General features: G+C 47.4%; 1 protein-coding gene across 1 annotated transcript in view; it reads right to left on the bottom strand.

Moving 5' to 3' along the window:
- The window catches only part of LOC128301017 (uncharacterized), a 113,902-nt gene that overhangs the window by 91,166 nt on the left and 2,463 nt on the right, over positions 1-20,273 (bottom strand). The window contains exon 2 of the mRNA XM_053037311.1: positions 15,369-17,023. Coding sequence (XP_052893271.1) covers positions 15,369-17,023 — 1,655 coding nt within the window. The remainder of the gene's footprint in view (positions 1-15,368; positions 17,024-20,273) is intronic.

A 20,273-nucleotide genomic window follows, 5' to 3' on the forward strand; every position in this document is an offset into this window, starting at 1 on the left:
CCACACACCGGATGTACAAACCAGTACCGTAATTGCTTATCACATTCCACCGAGGGTAATAATTCGTATCGGTCACGTGACCAATTCGCGAATCGGACCGAGCCCGTCGTTCGGGGCCGGAAGATCCGATCGTGGGAGATAAACGCCACGCCATAATAATGCCTACTCCGGCGTGTTCCGAGCGAGGGGTGCATAAATTACACTGCCTTCCACTCCACAGAAGATTTTCCTCAAAAGCCACCCCCATATCGGGAAGAAAATATAATATTGAGATGCTTGATTTAATGAACTTCTCCCAGGGGGGTGGATGGGATGACACACTTACGTGATCGAAGCGAATTGTGCAAATTTAATATTTATACAGGGACGCCATCACGAACAGAACAGCGGTGCCCTAATAACACAGGCAAGTGAGGTTAGGATTTTCAAGACACTGCACTGGAGCATAATTAAAGGTTGTGCGCGAGAGGGGGGAGGGTGGGTTATTTATTCACGGTGCAAGTCGGATGAGTCGGCAAGGTCAGTTGAAGGAAAAATTGAGATTTAATCACGTTTTCTTTCGTTCTTTTTCTACAAAGCAGGATTTAACACACGAAACGGAGATTGAAATGAAAAATTCTTCAAATTCAACATAATTCATTCTCTCTCACCAAGGTCTGTGTAGGATAGAGGTCGAGTAATAGCGAAGATAGAGGCCATTTTGGATTTCATTTGACGTTTGGTCGCCCGTGTAAGATTCCTTGCGTCTAGCCTACTTGTTTACTATATCCCGATTAATCAACACAACTACACACAAAACATTTGAATGGAAAAGGGCGTCCAAACGTCAAATCACGTGTAACGAACTTTTGGCTACTTGTCAAATTGTTCTATATTACTCGACCTCTATCCTACACAGACCTTGCTCTCTCACTCTCTTTTTGACGTAACGGCCTACTAGATCATTCATGCCTACCATTTCTGACCTACTAAGACGTATTTTAACCAAGTAGCCGGGGGATAGTCAAGTCCTTGTGCTACGAAGGGATTGGTCCGGATGGGATTTTGGTCCGGTCCGTTCGTGTGAGGAGGGACCAGCGCCGTTACCATCGGTTAATTCATAATCGGAATGAATCATATTGTCCCTTTCACTATGGAAGTCCTATTTTTAACCAATCCGAATGAATCATCAAACTCACGGCAACACACGTAACACCAGTGTACTATGACTAAGAATTCGTACCGCATGGGTGCTCGTTCTACTTGACTGGCTGCTTAAATCAAGAACTGAACCGCAACCGTGCAACATCCGGCCCTTCTACTCATGGCAGCACGTATTTGTTTTTTTCGTTTTCCACTCAAACTCCACTCAACTATGACCGGTGCTCGAACCTAACTACTTCCCCACGGTGCCTGGTGGTGCACCGTACTATACCAGGCCTGCAGAGTCGTAACGCGCATCGTTTCATCGTGAGAAGAAGCGTTTCATAATTATCCAAAACTGTTGGCCTCCCCCATCCCCGTACTGGTGAACGTTACCGACGAATGGATGCCCCGAAGTTTCTCCACCGTGCGCACACTTTCGATTGCTTTTGGTGGCCTCTCGGGTGCAATCGTTTACCGTTTGTCCCGCCATTCCGAGAGTCGCAATTCCTTCTAACCTTATTAATTCGGTGCCACCCGCAACGGTCACGCACTATTCCCGCCGTCGGTGGGATGGAGTTTTCCGTTGCGGACAGGTGCATCGTATGCGAAAATGAATCCATTTCAACCCGGTAACCGACCAGTGCTCTGCAATGGTGAATGCGAAAGTCGTGATTTTTCAAACCCCCCAGCGAATTCCCGCGCCAGAATCACCCGTTCGAGTGCAGTGGTCAGCGAAAAAAGGGGTGGATATCCACTGACGGGTGAATTCATTTGAAAGGGGTGGGGGAAAACTCGGCTCAGAAAGAAAGCAAGAAAAACCACACACACCGAACCCCTTCTGACATTTCCAATCTCGAGCACACGAATGTAGGTCGACATTATAGACGCGCTTGGACGTTGCGCGGCCGCTTAAAACCGCACCGCACAAAACCGTGGGAAAACTTGTGGCGGCAAACTTTGGATGAGGAAAATAGGAAAATCATGTAAATAGTTGACATGATTGAAAAATAAGCTGATTAGAGCGAGAGATAACTGTGTGCTGTGTGATGCCAAGGTCTGGAGTTCGGAAAACTCGGCACACACACACTCGCCCTCGCTCTTGAATGGAGGTGATTTTTCAACAACCTTGAAGCTCGGAGATGGAAGGAAGGAAGGCAAGAAAGAAAAAACATTCTCCAACGAAGGCAGAACACACGGCAGCGCTTTCACCTGAGCTGCTTTCGTGGTGACGTGATAACGCGAGGAAACGATTTGCGCTTGATTTGATATTCATTTTAGATTGCGCAAACACGCTAGATCGGAAGATTGTGACAGCAGCAGGCACGTTTGCAGGTAGGAAATGCCGGGAAATCGAGGTTGTTTCGAGATGGATGTTTCAAGTTCTTTTATATTCGTGAGCGGATTTGTAGCACGGGACTGAGCATTCGACGTACGTGATACACATACGACAGGCGAGCTGATATCCTCAAGCCGACAGTAACGACGAATAGGAGTCCTTTGTCGTATCCAGTGTTCCTTTCCCGATTCGCGCCCTATCTTCAGCCATCTTCAAAACAGAAATAACTATAATTGTGTCTTTATCTTCCACCATCGTCCACTGTCTGCAAAACCTTTCAACTTGCCATTTAAAAATGCCCCACAACGCGGCACGGGAATGTCCCCCATGGAATGAATCACGGCATAACGATTACTCACACAAGGCGACGTCCGCAAACGACTGCAAACCAATGGCAAACACACTCACAATAAAAGAGGTATCACGGCCAAACGGACGTGTCCTTGAATTCCGATAGTTAGCATGCGAAGGATGCAAAGGGAGAGACTTGGGAAAGAGGGTGTCCTGCCCATGTCCATGGAACAAACCAAAAGCAAAGGTAAGGCAAAAGTGTGTCGAAGCACGAAGACAACACAAAATAATCAACACATGGCCAGAAGCGTGCGCGATAGTACCGGGGTGTCCAATACCTTTTTTTTCTTGTTAACCTTTCTGACCTCGACTGCGCGCCGACTGCGTGTTGGTGATGGCGTAATAGTTCCGCTGTTGTTCCCTTTTTTTTTTGCTTTGTTTCTTTCCGTCTTGTCGGTTGTCCTGCAGCGCTTTAATGGTTCCAGACCTTCCAAGAATGTCTGACGGCTAGATTCAACCTTACCAATGGCATCTTCACGGTGGGTGTCCAAGCTTTACGGAATTTGAAACTACTTTGAGGACGATACTTTTTACCATAACATCCTAAATTCTTAACCTCAAACTGTCTCCTCTGATGCGATAAATCCCCACGGATACATTGCCAAACGTTTATGGTGCCCATTTGCTAAAGCCTCTCTAAAACCTTCGCCAAACCCAACTTAAACCCATGGGCGGTACACGTACTTGGGAGGAAAATTATTTGTTTTACAAAAATCATTACCGGATCTTCTTATGACCGCGTGTGTCATAAACCATCCTCTCTCCCCACCCCAAAAAATGTCCCTGGGTGGTGTACATTTGCAAGACCCTTAACGCATCACGGCCATCAGTGGCGAGAGTGTCATAAGGATTTTTTTATGTAACCATCAACAAACATCACCCATATAAACCCTTCAATACGGCGCCCGTACATTTCATGCGTGGTTTTACACCCGTGTTTTGTTGTCCCGGCCCCGGACACTAAAACGCACGCACCAGCTCGAGCACCAGCAGTAATATCGTGCAATACAACAATGGAAACAATAACCTTCTCCCCATTTTGCTCGCCGCGCTCACTTTCTACATCTTGGCCACTTTTCCCAGTGGCGCAACATGAACGTGTTGTCGCACAGCAAAAACTTCTGTCTTAACGGCGGCAAAAGCAACAGATGCCTCACGCCGGTTGGGCCAGCATAAGGATCGCTTTGTTTCTCAAGCGTGCTCGGCTTCGTCTTGCGAGGACTTATTAGCCGACCACTTGCCGGCCACTTCTTGGTAGTCTTTTTTTTTATAGGCTGTTAGCTTAATTAAACTAAGTGCCTCTGGCTGTTGGGGGTGCGAAGTGGGGGATGCCCTTTTGTAACCGAAGATCCGATGACCGGGGCTCGGTGATCGTGCACCGGGGCCGGGGGGCACCCACTTCTCATAAACATAAAAATTGCATTCATTATTCATGGGCGTCGTTTAATCAACAAGAGGACGGTCGATTTCTGTTCGCCTCATTTGCTTTTGGCGAAGCGCAACCACTCCACTCTCCACGAGTGTGGCTTGTGTTTACGCGTCCCCGGGATGCCCATCCCCAACCCATCACCCAAAAAACTCTTTATCTAAATGTGTACAGAAAATGGCAAAAAAAACAGCGGAAGCGATTGCGTTCAGTTTTCGTTTTACGTAAAACAATTTAACAGCACTAAAACGGATGAAAACAGCAACAAAAAACCCCAAGACCGACGATGAGTCACCGATGCGATGGGAGGTGAATTTGGCCACCATTTTTTTTTAAGCCGCAGCACACCGCGCTCAAGTGTATTGATGATGAGTTTGAAAAATGAAAAATGCTGATCGAGGCCACCATTTCTCAAGCAGCGCCTCAATCATTCATTCGTCAAACAGGCCGTGTAACATCTTGGCCAAAAGCGACGCTACGCAACTTCATCATCATCATCATGCTCGGCATGTCATCGAGCATCTTCTCGTGCACGATGCTCTCATTTTCGGTGGCTCCACATTCCGAAACATCCCCCCCACCCTGCTGAAGGCTCCCGCGTTAGACCCAACGGCTAACTCTGAAACCCAATCATGTTGCGCTCGGAGACTTATTTCGCATTAGGTTTCAATGTTGGGGTTCCGATCCGATCCGATCAAACATGCTGCCTAAAAACCGACCTTTTTTTCCCTCCCCATTCGAGGGTTTGGTTGAGTTGTTTGGTAAGCACTAATAATATCAACATAGACGAAGCACATATTCCATTTCATAATATTCTCCGAAAGCCTCCGCCGCCCCGGTTGGTTTGTCGAAGAGCGCGTACCTTGATTAAATCTTGAGCTCCATTGTACGTACATGGTACGAATCGTACCTTACCGAGCCGGGGCCCCGTACCGAGTTAAGGTTAAGTTTTTGCGTCTGTGACGCTTGAAGAACTCACACGCGGCGAGGACCCTTTTTCGGGTCGAAGAATGTGGAACGATACACGGTCGACCAGGTACGGAATGGGATGCAAAAATGTCACACTTAATTACGAACCGCCTTCAAACTACAAGCGACCATTTTTTTGGGCAAACCTTGAGAACTCCAGGACCCGGCAAAAATATCTCGGTCTCGGTTGCGTCCATTTGGACCCGTTCGCATAAAATGATGCTTGAAATTGGAGAACGCATCGCAACCTTCCACTCGGGACGGTATTTGTCATTTTCGGAGAGGTTTCAAATTCAAACCCGAGTGATGTTGAGCCTGCCCGGCTTGGGGCTCAACCAAACCACTCGAATAGCGAAAGAGAATTCGTGTAGAGGCAGCGAGAACCCCTAAACCATTAGCAAGCGATAAATTGGATCGAAATTGTATCGCACGCTGTCTCGCATCACAACGCATTGTGCCACAACAACGCAGGCAAAAATGCAGGTCAAAATGCGAGAGTGGTGGTTCGACAAACTCTCCTGCAAGCGCTAGAAATTCATTAGCGGCTGGTCTGTGGTCAACCAATTGCACACAGTTCGTGAGGTATCGCTTCTGCATCGCGATGATGATGTCAATAGCGCGAAAGTACCGCAAACCGATGATCATCGAATCTGTTGCTAGGAAAGAATCACCCGCGGCAAGGTTAGACAACTTCTATTTTCCCTACATCGGCGGCTAACGGAACACAGTCTGTTAGTTGGCCAAAAACAAGGGCTTAATAGTCGATGCCCCGCATTAGTTTCATCATTACACCGGCGCACCAGATGGCGCATCGTAACCGCAACGAATTCGAGCCCCTGGAAGGGCAGCACCATCGAGGGAGTTCGCCGAAAAAAAGCGCTCATCTTCAATAACGAGAAATTAACCGTTTAATCATCGTTAGGAGAAGGTCATGCACATTAACGGAAACGGTGGGCAGTGGAGAGTTTCCTTTCGTGCGGGAACTCGAGGGGAAGAAAACCGGGCAAGAACAATTTCAATCTCATTAAACACTTGGGGTTTTTTTTTGTTACGGAGTCCAACAACCCGTTTTTTTTCGGAGTTTCCGGTACACAAATCGCACACACACACACACATTTGCGCATTCGGTTTTCGAAAGATCATTAGCCGTGTTTTAGAACGCTGCACACGTTGATCGCGGGTTGCGCGTAGGCCGCTCCGTGGTGGATCACTCGCCACGATCAAATTAATTGTGTGCCGAACACCATTACTTATCTCAAGGTGTTCTAGCCGTTTTGCGTTCTCCAAAAATGTTGGATTTGGTTCTTCATGTTCTCGTAGTAAGGAATGCTCCCCCTTTTAGCCCCGAACCCCATCGAGGTTCGCTTACCGATTCGATTTGATTGATTGAATTTCTATCCCGGACTTTATATATACCGGGGAGAGGGTGGTTGATCCAACGCTTATGTCTCAACAAAACAAAAATGCTCCCCCCGTCAAAACCACTCCAGCGCGATCCACGATCATTCACGATCGAAAAACAGCTGCCCGCAGATGGTTAGAAACCACCCATTTTGGCCGTGTTGGGCGACGGGAAGACAACAACATCGCCCCCCTCATAGAAGGTGCTCAGTGAAAACAAAGTCGAAAGAGTTAGAGAGAGTTTTCCCCCTGCTGGCAACATCATTGGCGGTCAATTCCTTTTTTGTGTTCAGGGTTTTTTTTATTTTATTTCGCTTGTCAGTTGGTTCCACCCCCAACCCCCCGTATTGCGTCTCTTCGTGCGGTCAACAAAGCTCTTTGTCGTCGGGTTCGGGGGGAGATAGTTTTCCTTCGGTGCTTTTTCACCGACACGCTTCTTTTTTTTGCTCCAGAAGCTGTCTCATTTGTTGAGAGATTTTCTGTGGTTTCGACGTTCCGAGCAGGGACCGGAGAAGGGGTGGTTTTTCGGTAGAACATTATACCACACTCACACACTCACACACAGCAAGTTGGGGTGTATTGGTTGGTAACGATTAGAGCCCACTAATTTGTGGACATTAGCTTCTTTGCGTTTTGCGTTTTTGCTTGGTTTCGAAGAGCAAAACAGTTTCTCCACTCTTTTTTTTTGCTTGCGGAGGGGGTTGTTCATTCTTGGTCCCACCACTGCCAGGAATTCACCACCCCTTTTTCTCTTGAGAGGGTGGTGGTGATTTGATGCTTCTGCGATATACCATTTTTCCTCGCAAATTTGTTTTTATTTTACGCTCACAACGCCAAATGAGCATGCTGCTGGTAGACCACCGCGCCGTTTAGTGTGATTTTCCCTCTTTTTTGTTGGGCGAAAGGTGAAGGTGAAGAAAACAAGTACGACAATCACCACCAGCAGCAGCAGCAGCAAGTTCCAGAGCTGGTCTAATGAATTTGCCCCAGATCGGCGGCACAAAGAAAGGGCAACGTTGGCCCCTCTCGTGAGACTAAAATTGAGGTGCGGAGATCGGTTGCAGTCACGAACGCAGGTCTCTGTTGTCCCGGCGATGTTTTGCGATCGGTGGTTTTTGCAGGAGGTTTGGTAGTGGCCATAAAGAGGTTGCAATGTATAAACACCACGGCTGGTTTGGTGGACTTTTATATTAACAACACATAAAAAATCAATCTTTCTTTAAGTTGTTTAACAAATTGTGGGAGCAATCACACACTTATCGAAAAGTTAATTCTTTTGTGTCCAAAATGGGTATCTCGCTGTGCTCACAGCCCAAACACGAGAGTATCGGCCGAAATTAATTATTTTCAACACACTTTATTTACCTTTTGCGTTCGTCGTATCACTGGACTGTTGCTGTTATTAAAAACAGTAAGTGTTGTCGATGTCGACCCCTCGGCTTTACTTTGCAGCCGATTTGCAGCAACATCCCCGAAAGATTTTAATTAAATCGGCACCAACTCCACCACCACCACCGGCGCATGTTGTTGACCACGGTGACAGCACGTTACAACACACGCCCGCACGCGACAGAGATCGCGGCCGCTTACACACTGCTACCAGCTGTTCTGAATTAACAAATGTGAACCCATTAAAGGTCCTGTGTATCGGAGAGGGCCCTGACTTTTTTTTCCTTTGGCAAAAAAGGCACTATTCGATGCACGGATGCTTGCGGATTCACTTTCAATCTCATCGCGAGTCTTCCGGGCGCGGTGGCTGTTCTAAAATCTCATGTTACGCCTAATAAAAACATTTAATTCGATCCCTCCACAGCTGCTGCTGCACAGGATGAGGAGGGGATGATGATTTTGGGAAAAGGGAAAGGCCCTCCTCCACAACCCAAACTCCAGTGTGACATTTCCGAACCGACATCCGCTCTATAATTAGAGCCGATGTAGCAAACGGCATACAACAACACACCGCACAGACGCTCGCGGTTCTTCGCTCCGGTGTTTCCGGCGTGTAAGATACTGTGAAAGGAAAATAAAACCTACCCAATCTTCCTTTACCACTCACACACACACACACACACTCGCACACACACACACGATTGTGGCTAATTGCATTTTCCTTGGGAAAAGTGATCCTGCTTTTAATTTCACACTCGCGCGACTCCGGCCATTATAAAGGTCCAAAAACGTCCGACGTCACCAGGAAATCGGTAAGGGAGAGATCCAGCTCCAGCGAAACCGTCGCAGAGATTTGTAGCAATTAAGTGCACCGAGTATCCGGGAATAAGGGCAAAACAAATACAAGAAATACAGCGCCACGAAGCTGGCGACAGTGAAATGCACTTCCACTGCCATCTAGCAGGGCTTGCAGGTCTCAGCAGTTCACCCTAAGCAGTGTGAATGGGAGTTTTGCTGCTTGGCTAGGAAAATTTATCACCGTCGAAAGCGAATGGCGAAAGAAAGCGGCCCACTTTTACCGCACAACGGCCGTCCAATTCTTAATGGTGTAATGCATTCGGAGTGCGCATCCAACTTCGCGGGGCGCACCAAAAATAGACCTACTCCAACCGAGGTCGTTCTTTCTGCTACAAATTGACTAATGTGGTCTTACGGGAATGTTACGCGGGTGCGGCGGCATCTCTGTACGGTTATGAGAGGACCGTTGCACTGAGGGAAGACCTTGAGAAGGAGGATTACCATCGGAATAAAGCGGATGGATACCAGTTGCCGGCCGTTTATCAATCTACCTCGAGAGCGGTATGAAGATTTTTCTTTCCGAAGCAAGGGGAAGAATGCACTTCTAGTCTAATATTAGTGACACGACCAGGCGGCGCGAGTCCCGCGAGCCAGAAAGTGTCAAACCAGTGCCGGAGGAGCCGACGGAAAAGCGGCCAGAATTTATGATGGAAGTAAATTTATTCGATTCATTCTTGCTTACCTTTCCACCCGCAGCAGCGGACAGGGTACTTACGGGTTCTAAAAATTGATCCACCCACAGTCGGGATGCCAGCATTTGTCCGCCTTTCGACGCCTACCTTCAGTGAAGTAAGGGAACAAAAAAAACCTATCGGGGACAAAACCGCACACGGTACGAATGGTGATGTATGTTTTTTCGTTGCGGTGGAAACCAATGTATCCCTGTCCCATTCGGGCTGTCACTACTATCAACGCCGGTCAATGTTGATGCTGATGACGACCGTGTTCCTTCCCGGTCGTTGTCACCGCGTGTGCTTCATCCCCCACCACCAACAGCGGACGGGCAGGCTGGTCTGATGATATGGAAATGAATATTTGAATTAATTTCCGTTTCTGTCATTTCCCTACGTCATTCCCGGGCGATGCCGGTTACGATAGGAGGCGTAGAAAAACGAACCATCAGCGCCAGGTTATTGTGTATGACGAGTGACAGCGACTTCACTGCGTACCAACCGGTGCCGCAAAAAAGAACAGAAAAATAAAACAGCGAAAAGTATTCATCTATTTTTATGCCCTCGGAAAGGTCACCACAACTGGACCAATTTGGGGGACAGTGTGATCATTTCAACAAGATTACATTGTTAGTGTTTTCGATTTGGCCGTGTTGCCAGCCAGTGCAACATTGTATCCCACTTGATGGTGAATAGATGTACACGAGTGATAGAGAAGAGGCAAAAACCCCCCAAAAAAAAGAAAAACATTACGTGAGATGAAAATTCACACCTCAGTTCGTTCACTCGTCGAAATGTGTCCAATTCAACAAATGCACCACCCGGCACCACACCCTCGGTGGAAATCCAACCACGGAAGCAAACATTCAACTTTCGCCACGCAAACCCAACGGCAAGCACTTTTTTTAATGATGAAGACATAAAAATGTGACGCATTTTGAGGGCGCGAAGAAAGAGAACGCGTGTCGCAATAGGATGTTAAATTTCTCGATAAGAAAACTCTAACATTACTTTAACGGGGTTGATGGTAATGTCTTGACGCTAGCAGCATTGTGTCACACGACAGATCGCTCCTAACAGCGACACAGTTTGGGGTACGCAATGACTTTACGACCTCACCACCCTCAACACCCATCGGAAACATTCGAGATCAGCATAAAAAATGCAAAGTGTGGAAAGTGGTTCGTGTACGATGTTTTGAGGGTTTTACTGGAGAAGATCTTGGTATTCGGGAAGTTTTCCTTAAAAAAGCACATCAAATGACCTACATTTTCGCAAATACATTTCCTCGATCACCAGCTTAGACGAGTCGATGGTAGTGATGGGAATTTCGTTCCGAACCTACTAGGATCGTTCTGTTCCTTTTGTGGAACAATCGAACCTAGGTGTCTAATAGTTCAAAAAAGTAGGTTGTTTACGTTAACGTTTACTTGTCTTACTCTTTCTTAAAGCTGTAGTGGAATGTAAGCAACACTCTTAGTAACAAGAATGTGTCCACGTTTGTTAAATTATCTTAAATTAAATTAAATTATTTCGACAACCAGTTATGTAATATTCCATTCTCATTAGTGACAACTGTTCGTGTGCAACAATATTGTTGTGCAGACCTAGAGGGGTTGATTCTGTGCGGTAGGAATTTTCTCTCAAACTGGACAGATATTAACTGAACTACGGAATAGACCAACTTTTAATGAATTTTAACAAAATACTTTTATGAAACACAGCTACATTCATTAATGGGTTTTTTTTCGAATAATACACCGTTCAATATATGTCTTATTTTTTGACATGTTTTTAAATAGATTACTGTCAATCTTGACATACCTTCCATTTCCTCTCTCACTCTTTGACGTAACGTCTCTCTTTTTGACGTAACGACCTACTAGATCATTACTAGCCATTTCTGGCTTACTAGATTTATTTTACCAAGTAGCCGAATAGTCAAGTCCTTGTGCTACAGGGGATTGGTCCGGATGGGATATTTGTCCTGTCCGTTCGTGTAAAGAGACCCTCGCCGTTACCATCATGCCAACGGGTAAATAATGGTAAAGAATATATAAACACATATATTATATCATGCAGGATTGTTTCTTAATTTTCCCATCAAAGTAGGTTCAACGAACTTCGTTCCGTTCCTTTAAGAAAAGATTCTGGTTCCGATCCGTTCCGCAAAAAAATGAATTTTCCCATCACTAGCCGGTGGATACGGGAATGGGATGCGCTTTTCGAAATATTAATGCGTGTACGCGTTCCTGAACCCAGTAACTCCAAAAAACCATAACGAACAAGAGTCACACAATACGGCAGGCCACGTGAAACACGTGTACGTAACGCAAAATGGTACATAATTATTTCCCTTCACGCAGCATTAGTACGGTCGCATTAAAGAGCAACAAATATACAGCACCATCCGTTCCGTTTGGCCATTGTTTATGCATTCCTGCTTATGAAACCAACACTGTTGTCCAAAAGGGTCCGCAAGTGAAAGAGGTGAAACTTGGATGCATATTTATAATTGGGCCACCCATCGTACCGCACCGGATGAAGAGGAGTTTAAGATAGCAACAGCAACGAGACATTAAAAAACATACATAATGGCCAGCAAGAAACCAAAACAAAAAAACGCACACTGGAAGACAATCGTTATGTCATGCGAAGAACATTGTCCGAATTCCGGACACAAAGCGGTGCGCCACTACGCTTGCAATGAAAGTCACCGAATTAATGTCCCTTCCGGATGGTTCATTTTTGTTTCATTTCTCGCATGGGTTTTTGTTTGTTGCCCCGCTGTCGGGGGAGGTTTCATTCGTGCGAAAGGGCCGTACCAAACTTTCTTCGGGCACCATTGCGTTTGGCTCACTTTAAGCGATCACGTAACACGGCCTTTACACGCGCCAAAATGGTCGGACGCGCGTATGTATGGCAGTGGAAAAAATGGAGCACCCAAAACTCCACCCGCTAACGAGGAAAAATCACAGCACGCGCGGCAGCTCCGGGTTGCCGAACCGAATTCCATCCAAACGGTCGCATCATTACGCTCGGCGCGTAAGACCCGGGACGACCTCGAACGATCGCTTATCGCAGCGTGGTGCGTGCGCTTCCGGCCAATGCAGACACAATAAGCCGTGCCTGGCAGAAATCATTGTGCGCCCTCGTAAATCTCAATTCCCCGCGAATGGAACGGTGGACGGTTGTTGGCCACAGTTCCATCTTCTCAGCGTCTGTGCGAATTCCAGCGAACTTCGAACCACCGTCTCGGTTCCCGGTGCAAATAACGCGACCTGGAAACCGCCCCACCCGTTGCATGAATAATTAATCAGCGCGGAAAAGACACCGAAACCGAAACGCCATCATCTTCAGCGTGGCCGGTATTCTATGGCACCGATCCGGGGGGGTACACGGTGCCACCAGACAGGTAGAAGACGTCGGCCCTCTTTTGTTTCATTATCACAGCGCAACATCGTCATCATCGTTGGCGTTACGGTGCGCAGACGAAACAACAGCAATCAGAACGCCCAACGCCACCCCCCCGACGGCCTTGTCAGGGTCGCCGGTTGGGGTTGCACGGAAGACCCCAGCAAACATAAAAAAACACAACAAGCGAACGGTGTCACCGTGTGTCAAACGAAAGTAAACATCGGCACGGCCAAACAATCATAAATTTAGACCACCTCGCGGCCCAGGTGGAAGCAAACCAAAAAACGGATGTGAAGCGGATTTTCCGAATGCATCGCTAATTAAGTTGCACAATGCGTCCCCGGCAGACGAGCGAGCGGATGCCAAAACGGAGACGAAATTAGCTTTGTATGTGTGTGTGTGTGTGTGTGTGTGTGTGCTAATTTCAAGGATTTAGGAGATTTAAAGGATTAAAGCGAGTTTATAATAGTGAAACGTTTTGATGAAATACATGGATGGATCCTTTTTCGTGGCTATTATTTCAAGCACAAAATTTAACTAAAGATACATTTTTGGGGATTTTGTTTACTAGAATTATTCCATTTTTCCATTCACTTTCTTCAAAGCTTCGCATACGCCACTCTTAACACTAGAACGATCAAGAGTGCGAAAGTGCTATATTGGCAACGAATCAGTTTAAATGATGATGATTATATTTGAGAGAGGACAATTCCAATTGCAATAAAATTACAATGTTTTCTCATTTGATTTTTGTTTTCGTCCGGAGATATATTAGGTAACGGCGCCAGTCTTCACACGACAAGCCCGGTACCAAATCCCATACGGACCAATCATACATACGCAGGACTGATTATCCAGCTAAGGATGTATACTTTCAAAGATAGTCAGAAATGGCACTGCTAGATGTCTTGAGTTTGCAGAAGAAGAATTGAATTGTTCTATGAATCATCCATCGGCAACTATCAGGTGCTATGTTCCAACTTTCTGACAACTTCTGGATCCCGGACCAAAACAAAATCTCGTCTTTTGAACAAATGAACGAATGAACCCAATTTATGATTCCCTGCACTATTCAGATAAGAGCATTTTGCATGGATTCTAACAAGTAGTATTCCAAAGAAGGGCTACATCTGGACTATAAGATAGTTTTGGTCCGTGACGGAGATTGTCGTGATAGGACATTACTGACTCGTGGTTAGTCTCATATTCTGGCCGACTTTTCTCGAATGCTCACTTAAAACAAATTATTTGAATTCGACACCGTCCTTCAAGGATGGTTTGACCACTCAGAAAGAGCTCATGAAATATAAAACTTTACCATGATCCCACCATAGCCATAGTATAACTTTTCCGGAGTCAAGTTATCGCTTTAGTGTAAATTAGCAATTGTTTCAGGGATGTTTTAAGGTATGTTAAATAATTTTTCTCAAAAAAAGGACAAACCTCACACGGGATTTCCTTCATAATAGTGATAATAGATGTCTTGCTTTCCGCAAATGACTCTTGTTTGGCAGAGAACTTTCGATAAAACATAAGATAACCGTCACTAAAAGCTTGGTTTTATTGTGAAACGCAATAAGTTTACTTAAAGACCCACTACCACATGGGAGCAATTTGTTTCATTTTTTTTGTTTAATCCCAAAAACTTGCGACAGTCAAAATGACTAGTAGGTCGTTAGACTGTAAACTCAACGGCATTTAAAAAAAAACAGTTGTAAAGTGTCGAAATTTTGCATACATTTGGTGACGCATTTTATTTCACGAACAGTATCCAAAATTCATCCTAATCATCGCAGCTCCGTCATTTTTTTTTATCTTAGCGAACCGGATGCTTGGAACGCTTAACACCAATCGGCCACTATCCGCGTGTGTTAAACAGCATCCCATAGCCGGGGACCCGAACCGGATGCAATTGGCGAATCGACCCGAACCACCCTGATTGCGTGTCACGGATTAAGCCACTTCCCTTTTTGCGTACCTCTCCCTCCCCACCATTGCCCTACACAGCCAAGATGGATCACCACTTTTCCAAATCCTTTCACTTCCAATGCTAAAAAAACTCGAAAGAAACCAACTGCAACTCAACAAAAAAAAACAGAACACCTTCAATTCCCCCCGGATAGGTGACCCTCGGTGTCGTTTAAAACGAAACCCCAAAGACACCCCACCGTGGGGACCACGGGAGAGAAAGTGACTTTTGCATCGCGACGCACCATGTTGTACGGGGCGCCCACAAGCCCCCGGCCAGACGGAACACACACTCACACTGACAAAACAACAACGAAAAAAAGGAAAAGCGCGTTTGCGAGAAAGTAAACAAAATCGAACGCGTACGTTGCGATCGGGGCGATCGCGGAACAATAAAAACAAAAAAACAGGCCACTTGGCGTGGGGAAGGCAGTTCAACCAGGCAAGGGTCACTTACCTTCGCATGATCGGTATCGGAAACGTGTAGCGGCAATCATCGGCAGCCCGGACCGGTATGGCGGCGGCCGCAGCGGCAGCCGCCGCGACCGCATTCGCCGGGATCATCTGCGGTATGAGGGACGCACCCATCGGCAGGGTGGTGTAGGGCGGTGGCAGATGGCTGTGCAGAATGTCGGGGATGATCTCGATCGGTGGCGGCGACCGGTGCAGCGGGGGCGGCGGTTCGAGCGGGTGGATGTGCTGGAGGCGGTTCCGCGCCTGCCGCCGCTCGCGCCGTTCCCGCCGCCGATGCTCGCGGGTGCTGAATTCCGACCCGGGGCCGAGCATGGTCGCCACGATCGGTTCCGGTCCGGGGGCCGGCCCGCCGCCGATGAATGCCGCCGGTCCAATCAATCCGGACGGATGCGGCAGGAGCAGTTGCTGCTGGTGCTGCTGTTGCTGCTGTTGCTGGATCGAATCATCCGTTTGGGCCTCGGTTGACGTAAAGGTACGGGATGGAACACTGACCGCACTACCCGGTGACCCACCACACTCCGCACCCACACCCTTCTCCCCACCACCGGCGGCACCTAGCCGCTGCTCCACAACACTAGAAACTTGAACCATTTGCTCCGGCGAGCCAACATTTGCATCACACGCACTGACCACACCACGCTCGATCAGCGCCTCTTTGCGCTGATCCTCACCACGCTCCTCACGCTCCACAATGCACTTGGTAGTACCCGCACCCTCGACCACACTCTCCTCCGCACCGCTCGCCACTCCACTCGCGACACCCGTTTCTCGGTTGGCCGCACGGTAGCAGCTCACTATGCTCACACCGGACGCCGCATTGTTAACGACATCATTCTGCTGCTGATTGTTTGGATCCAGCCGATTGACCTGGATCGACAGCGCGGGCAGCAACCCGCCCTCGGCCGGCGGGGTCGCCACCGTCGACGGAATGTACACACTGGTCCGGCTGCCGCCCTCGGCCAACCCGGCCGCCGGTACGTTCAGCCGCATCGCCACCACACGCTCGGGACTGCCCGTTGCTAAACGATTTTTATTCACCACCGTGCGCTGATCAAACTCACCACACTCTACTACCGTGTCTGTGCTGCGAACACGATCCGCTTGCGCACCGTCCGCACGACGCACCAACGTCGATGTTGCTGCGTTCGCTTGCCGCACACAATTAAACGCGCTGTCGGCGCACACCGCGGCCGAACCGAGCGCTGCGAGACCTTCCCCTTCTACCGGACTGCAGCGTGCCGGTGCTGGTGTGCGTGAGATCCGTGCCTCGACCGCACCAACACCAACAGCCCGGCCATCGTACGGCACCGACGGCAGCAACGGCGACGGCGTCGTCGTCGCCGTCGCCGTTATGCTGGAATTATGTTGCCCTACGGCGGATGGGGTTGTTGCTAGTGCGGCGCCCGGCCCGTGCCCTTGCCAGTGTTGGTGCTGCGGTGCGCTCGGGAAATGTAGGTCTCCACCGTTGCCACCGTCCGGTCGCAGCATTGCGGAAATTATGCACAAACCGTTGTCGTTGTTATTGTTATTGCAGGTACCATCGATGTTGTTGTTAATGCTGTTTATGTTGCTGCTGCTGCTGCTGCTGCCCTTCGACAAGCGGCCCGAGGCTACATTCTCGCCATTTCCAGCGTAAACCTGTTGAAGCGATTTAGAACAGACAGACAGAAAGAGAGAATGAAAAGGGTCGAGCATCGAGCAAGTTCGGTGTTTGTGTGTACATGAAATTCACCGAAAAAAAAAATACACCCCCTTTCACCCTCAAGCACATACAAATACACGCACACACAAACACAGCCACAATTTGTACCAAAAACTCGATAGCTGATGGGATACGCACTTTCTCATCGCAGTAGGCCAGTTTCGCACAAAAGGGGAAGCATAAATACACATAACTTCGCCCATACACCCATACACACACACACACACACGGGCAAGAAAGAAAAAAAAACAGAGCAAAATCTCGGAAACTGAGCACCCTCTGGTGAAAGGCCTTCGCTCAAGCGGTCCTTCGCTTTACGCCCTTTGCTGTGTCTTCGTTCGTGTTTCTGCGTCCCACGATGCTTTATGCTAGCGCTATGCTGCCTTTTGCACGTTTGTGCAAGTTCGGTGCCGATTTATGGCGGTGGATGGATGGCTTACCGGAGCCGGAGTTCTGGTGATCTTGCCGAAGGGCATAGGGTTGGGCAAAGTGATCAGTGACTGGCGTCGTACAGCAGCAGACACCTCTTGCTTTACTTCCCAAAAGTGAGCTCGTTTGCATCGTGAGCGTTGAGTGGTTATTTCGTTACCCAAGCTCAGAATTGTTGAATGCCTAAGTGATCTTCGAAGGATCTTTTTATTTCCAAGAAGCTCAGAATTCAGAAGTAGGTTAAAAGGAGGTAAGATGTTGCATGTTTTAGGTCCTTTTGTTGTTGAAAAAGGTATTGAAAACAGAGCGAGAATATATTAAGAAATACATTCAATTGCAAAAGAGTCACCTTTCCATCAAGCTGTAAAGCTCTAGGAACGTTGAGCATGTCATGCGAATGATACCGATCAACCATCTTCCGTATTTCCTTTACTGATTTTCGGAACAAAACAATAAATCGATAAACGAAAATGATTTCAATTACACGATTTAAATTGTGTGATTGAAAAGCATTCGCTCTGTTTTGTCAACTCATGCCCTCCGAGATCGTTACGTCATGACATTAATTTAGATTAAATTATGTATGTCCGGCTCAGGATTCCAATCTCCTCAGAACCCCATGTTACCTACTTTAGTCTAAAACCTGACGATTCCTAAATATTTTCTATTTCTTCCTCGCTTTCCCTTAAGATCTTTCACCGTTCCGCCACGGATGATGCCATCATCAACCTGCATTATACGAGTCACGCAATTCGATTATCCCCCGTACCAACCTGACCGGCCCAAAATTGCGCTTAGCTGCGGTAAGATGCTTCACGCTACACTCTGGGACGCCTGGGAGGCTGGAACCCAATCGCCTGCGCTGTACCATTCGTCATGATCATGGTTGGATTTCCCTTCCGCTTTGAACTTTCCACGCTCGAAAGCGATGTTCCCGTTATGGCGAAACAAAACGGACACCCTGGGACCTTGGCACGATCGGGCCTGGCCGATGCCTGACTCCGTTCTGGATGATCGAGCGAACGAGTGCGCGCAGCTCGCCGACAATTGCGTTTTGCGTTCAGGTACGGTTTGCCACGAAAAAAAAACAAGCGGCAACCGATCTAACTGGGCCCACCATTTGGCCAACGGTTCGCGGTTGTTCAGGGCACCCACGGAACGGAAACCGTGAGCGCGGAACGGTGGCAACGCTGCGGGTGACAATTTCAAAACCCCCAAAAGCCCGATCATTATGGTTATTAATTTGCTACAACGATTCACTCGGTTCGCCCCGGGGGCAAAAACCGGTAAATGACACATTCGGCCCGGCACTGGCACTGGGAACAACGGGAGGGGTGATGGACGATCATTCAAAACGGTGGTGAATAATCTTTCATTTGTGTTGAGTGTGCCGTTGCGAAGCTTTCTGGAGCGAAACGGAACGATGGCGATTAACGATTTCGTTAGGGCAGATTAAGGGATTACGGGATGACAGCTTTGGAAGTGGACCGAAGAGCCGAACTCGGGGAGCGATAGACAGCATCATTGGAACCACACAGCCGCGCTACATTGTGTGTCCGATCGCTGAAGGGATTTACTGGATTATAAGTCTATTGATTGTAGACGGCTCAGCTAGCAAACAAACATGTTTACACACAGATACAGTGAGAGCGATAAAAGGATTCTTATCACGTGTTACACTTTGAAAATGAAGCATAATAAAGCATACATTTGGCCCAAATCCATAACACCTAAGAGGAGATGTAAATGATAAAAGAAACTTTGAAATTTCAAAGCTTAAAGACCAAGTTGGCAGAAATATTTGGTAGAAATTATGTCCAACACGTGATCGTTTGGCACATCTGTATCCAGAATTTCCCAAAACCTTGAGAACCAATCTTTTTCGCTACTAGTGTTCTTCGTCAAAAAAAATGTATCGCTTGTCGTAAATCTAATTATGAAAATCTGGCTAGAGTCAAATACTAGAACTCCTTTAATATTATTTAAGCTTTATTTTACTGCCTTTATAACGGCTCTAGAGGGGCCGGCCATAGAGGGGAGTTTAAAATTTTTCAAGACATTTCTTTCCTCTGATATTTTAATAACTATATATAAAATTATAATTATTTAATCTTATATGCTAAGATTTCTCAAGGAAGTAGACTCTCAATCCAATAAACGAGAGAGTATGTTTTATCGCTTCAGAATTTTTACGATTTCTTAAAGCTTTCTACTTTAGCGGCACCGAAAACCTCAAGAGGTCTAGGACTTTATTTACCCGATAATTGGATATTCACAGTCTCTTACGGGGGATTGGTCCAGATGGGATTTTGGACCGGATCGGTCGTGTAACACCGCTACCAATACAACACCGGACCGTTTCGCGTTCTTGGCCTGCTAAAGGAGTCCTCCAAACTGCTCACGCTCGAACGTCGTCGTCTGTCAATCCATTATACAATCAAACTCAAAAGGACTTTACGGGTTGGGTCGTACGGTGTCATTCTTATGACATGACCAACCCACCGTAGCCTGGCGATTCCCATCCGCTGTAAGACAGTGAGTTCGCCGTACATAGAGCTCATCATTGCGGCTTCAAGGCTTCTAGTGTAGTTCGATTTCCGATGAGTTCTTTTCGATTTACTCTTAAGCTTGCCGGAGTCACGTGAAACTTGAGGATGTTTGACTGGCCCTCAAGCCCTCAAGTACCTCTGGAGTACCTCGTGACAGCTCTTGGTTGACCATGTAGCGACGATCATGTAGCCCAGGATGGGTATGCTG

The sequence above is a fragment of the Anopheles moucheti genome, chromosome 3, assembly GCF_943734755.1.
Source record: "Anopheles moucheti chromosome 3, idAnoMoucSN_F20_07, whole genome shotgun sequence".
NCBI classification, from domain to species: domain Eukaryota; kingdom Metazoa; phylum Arthropoda; class Insecta; order Diptera; family Culicidae; genus Anopheles; species Anopheles moucheti.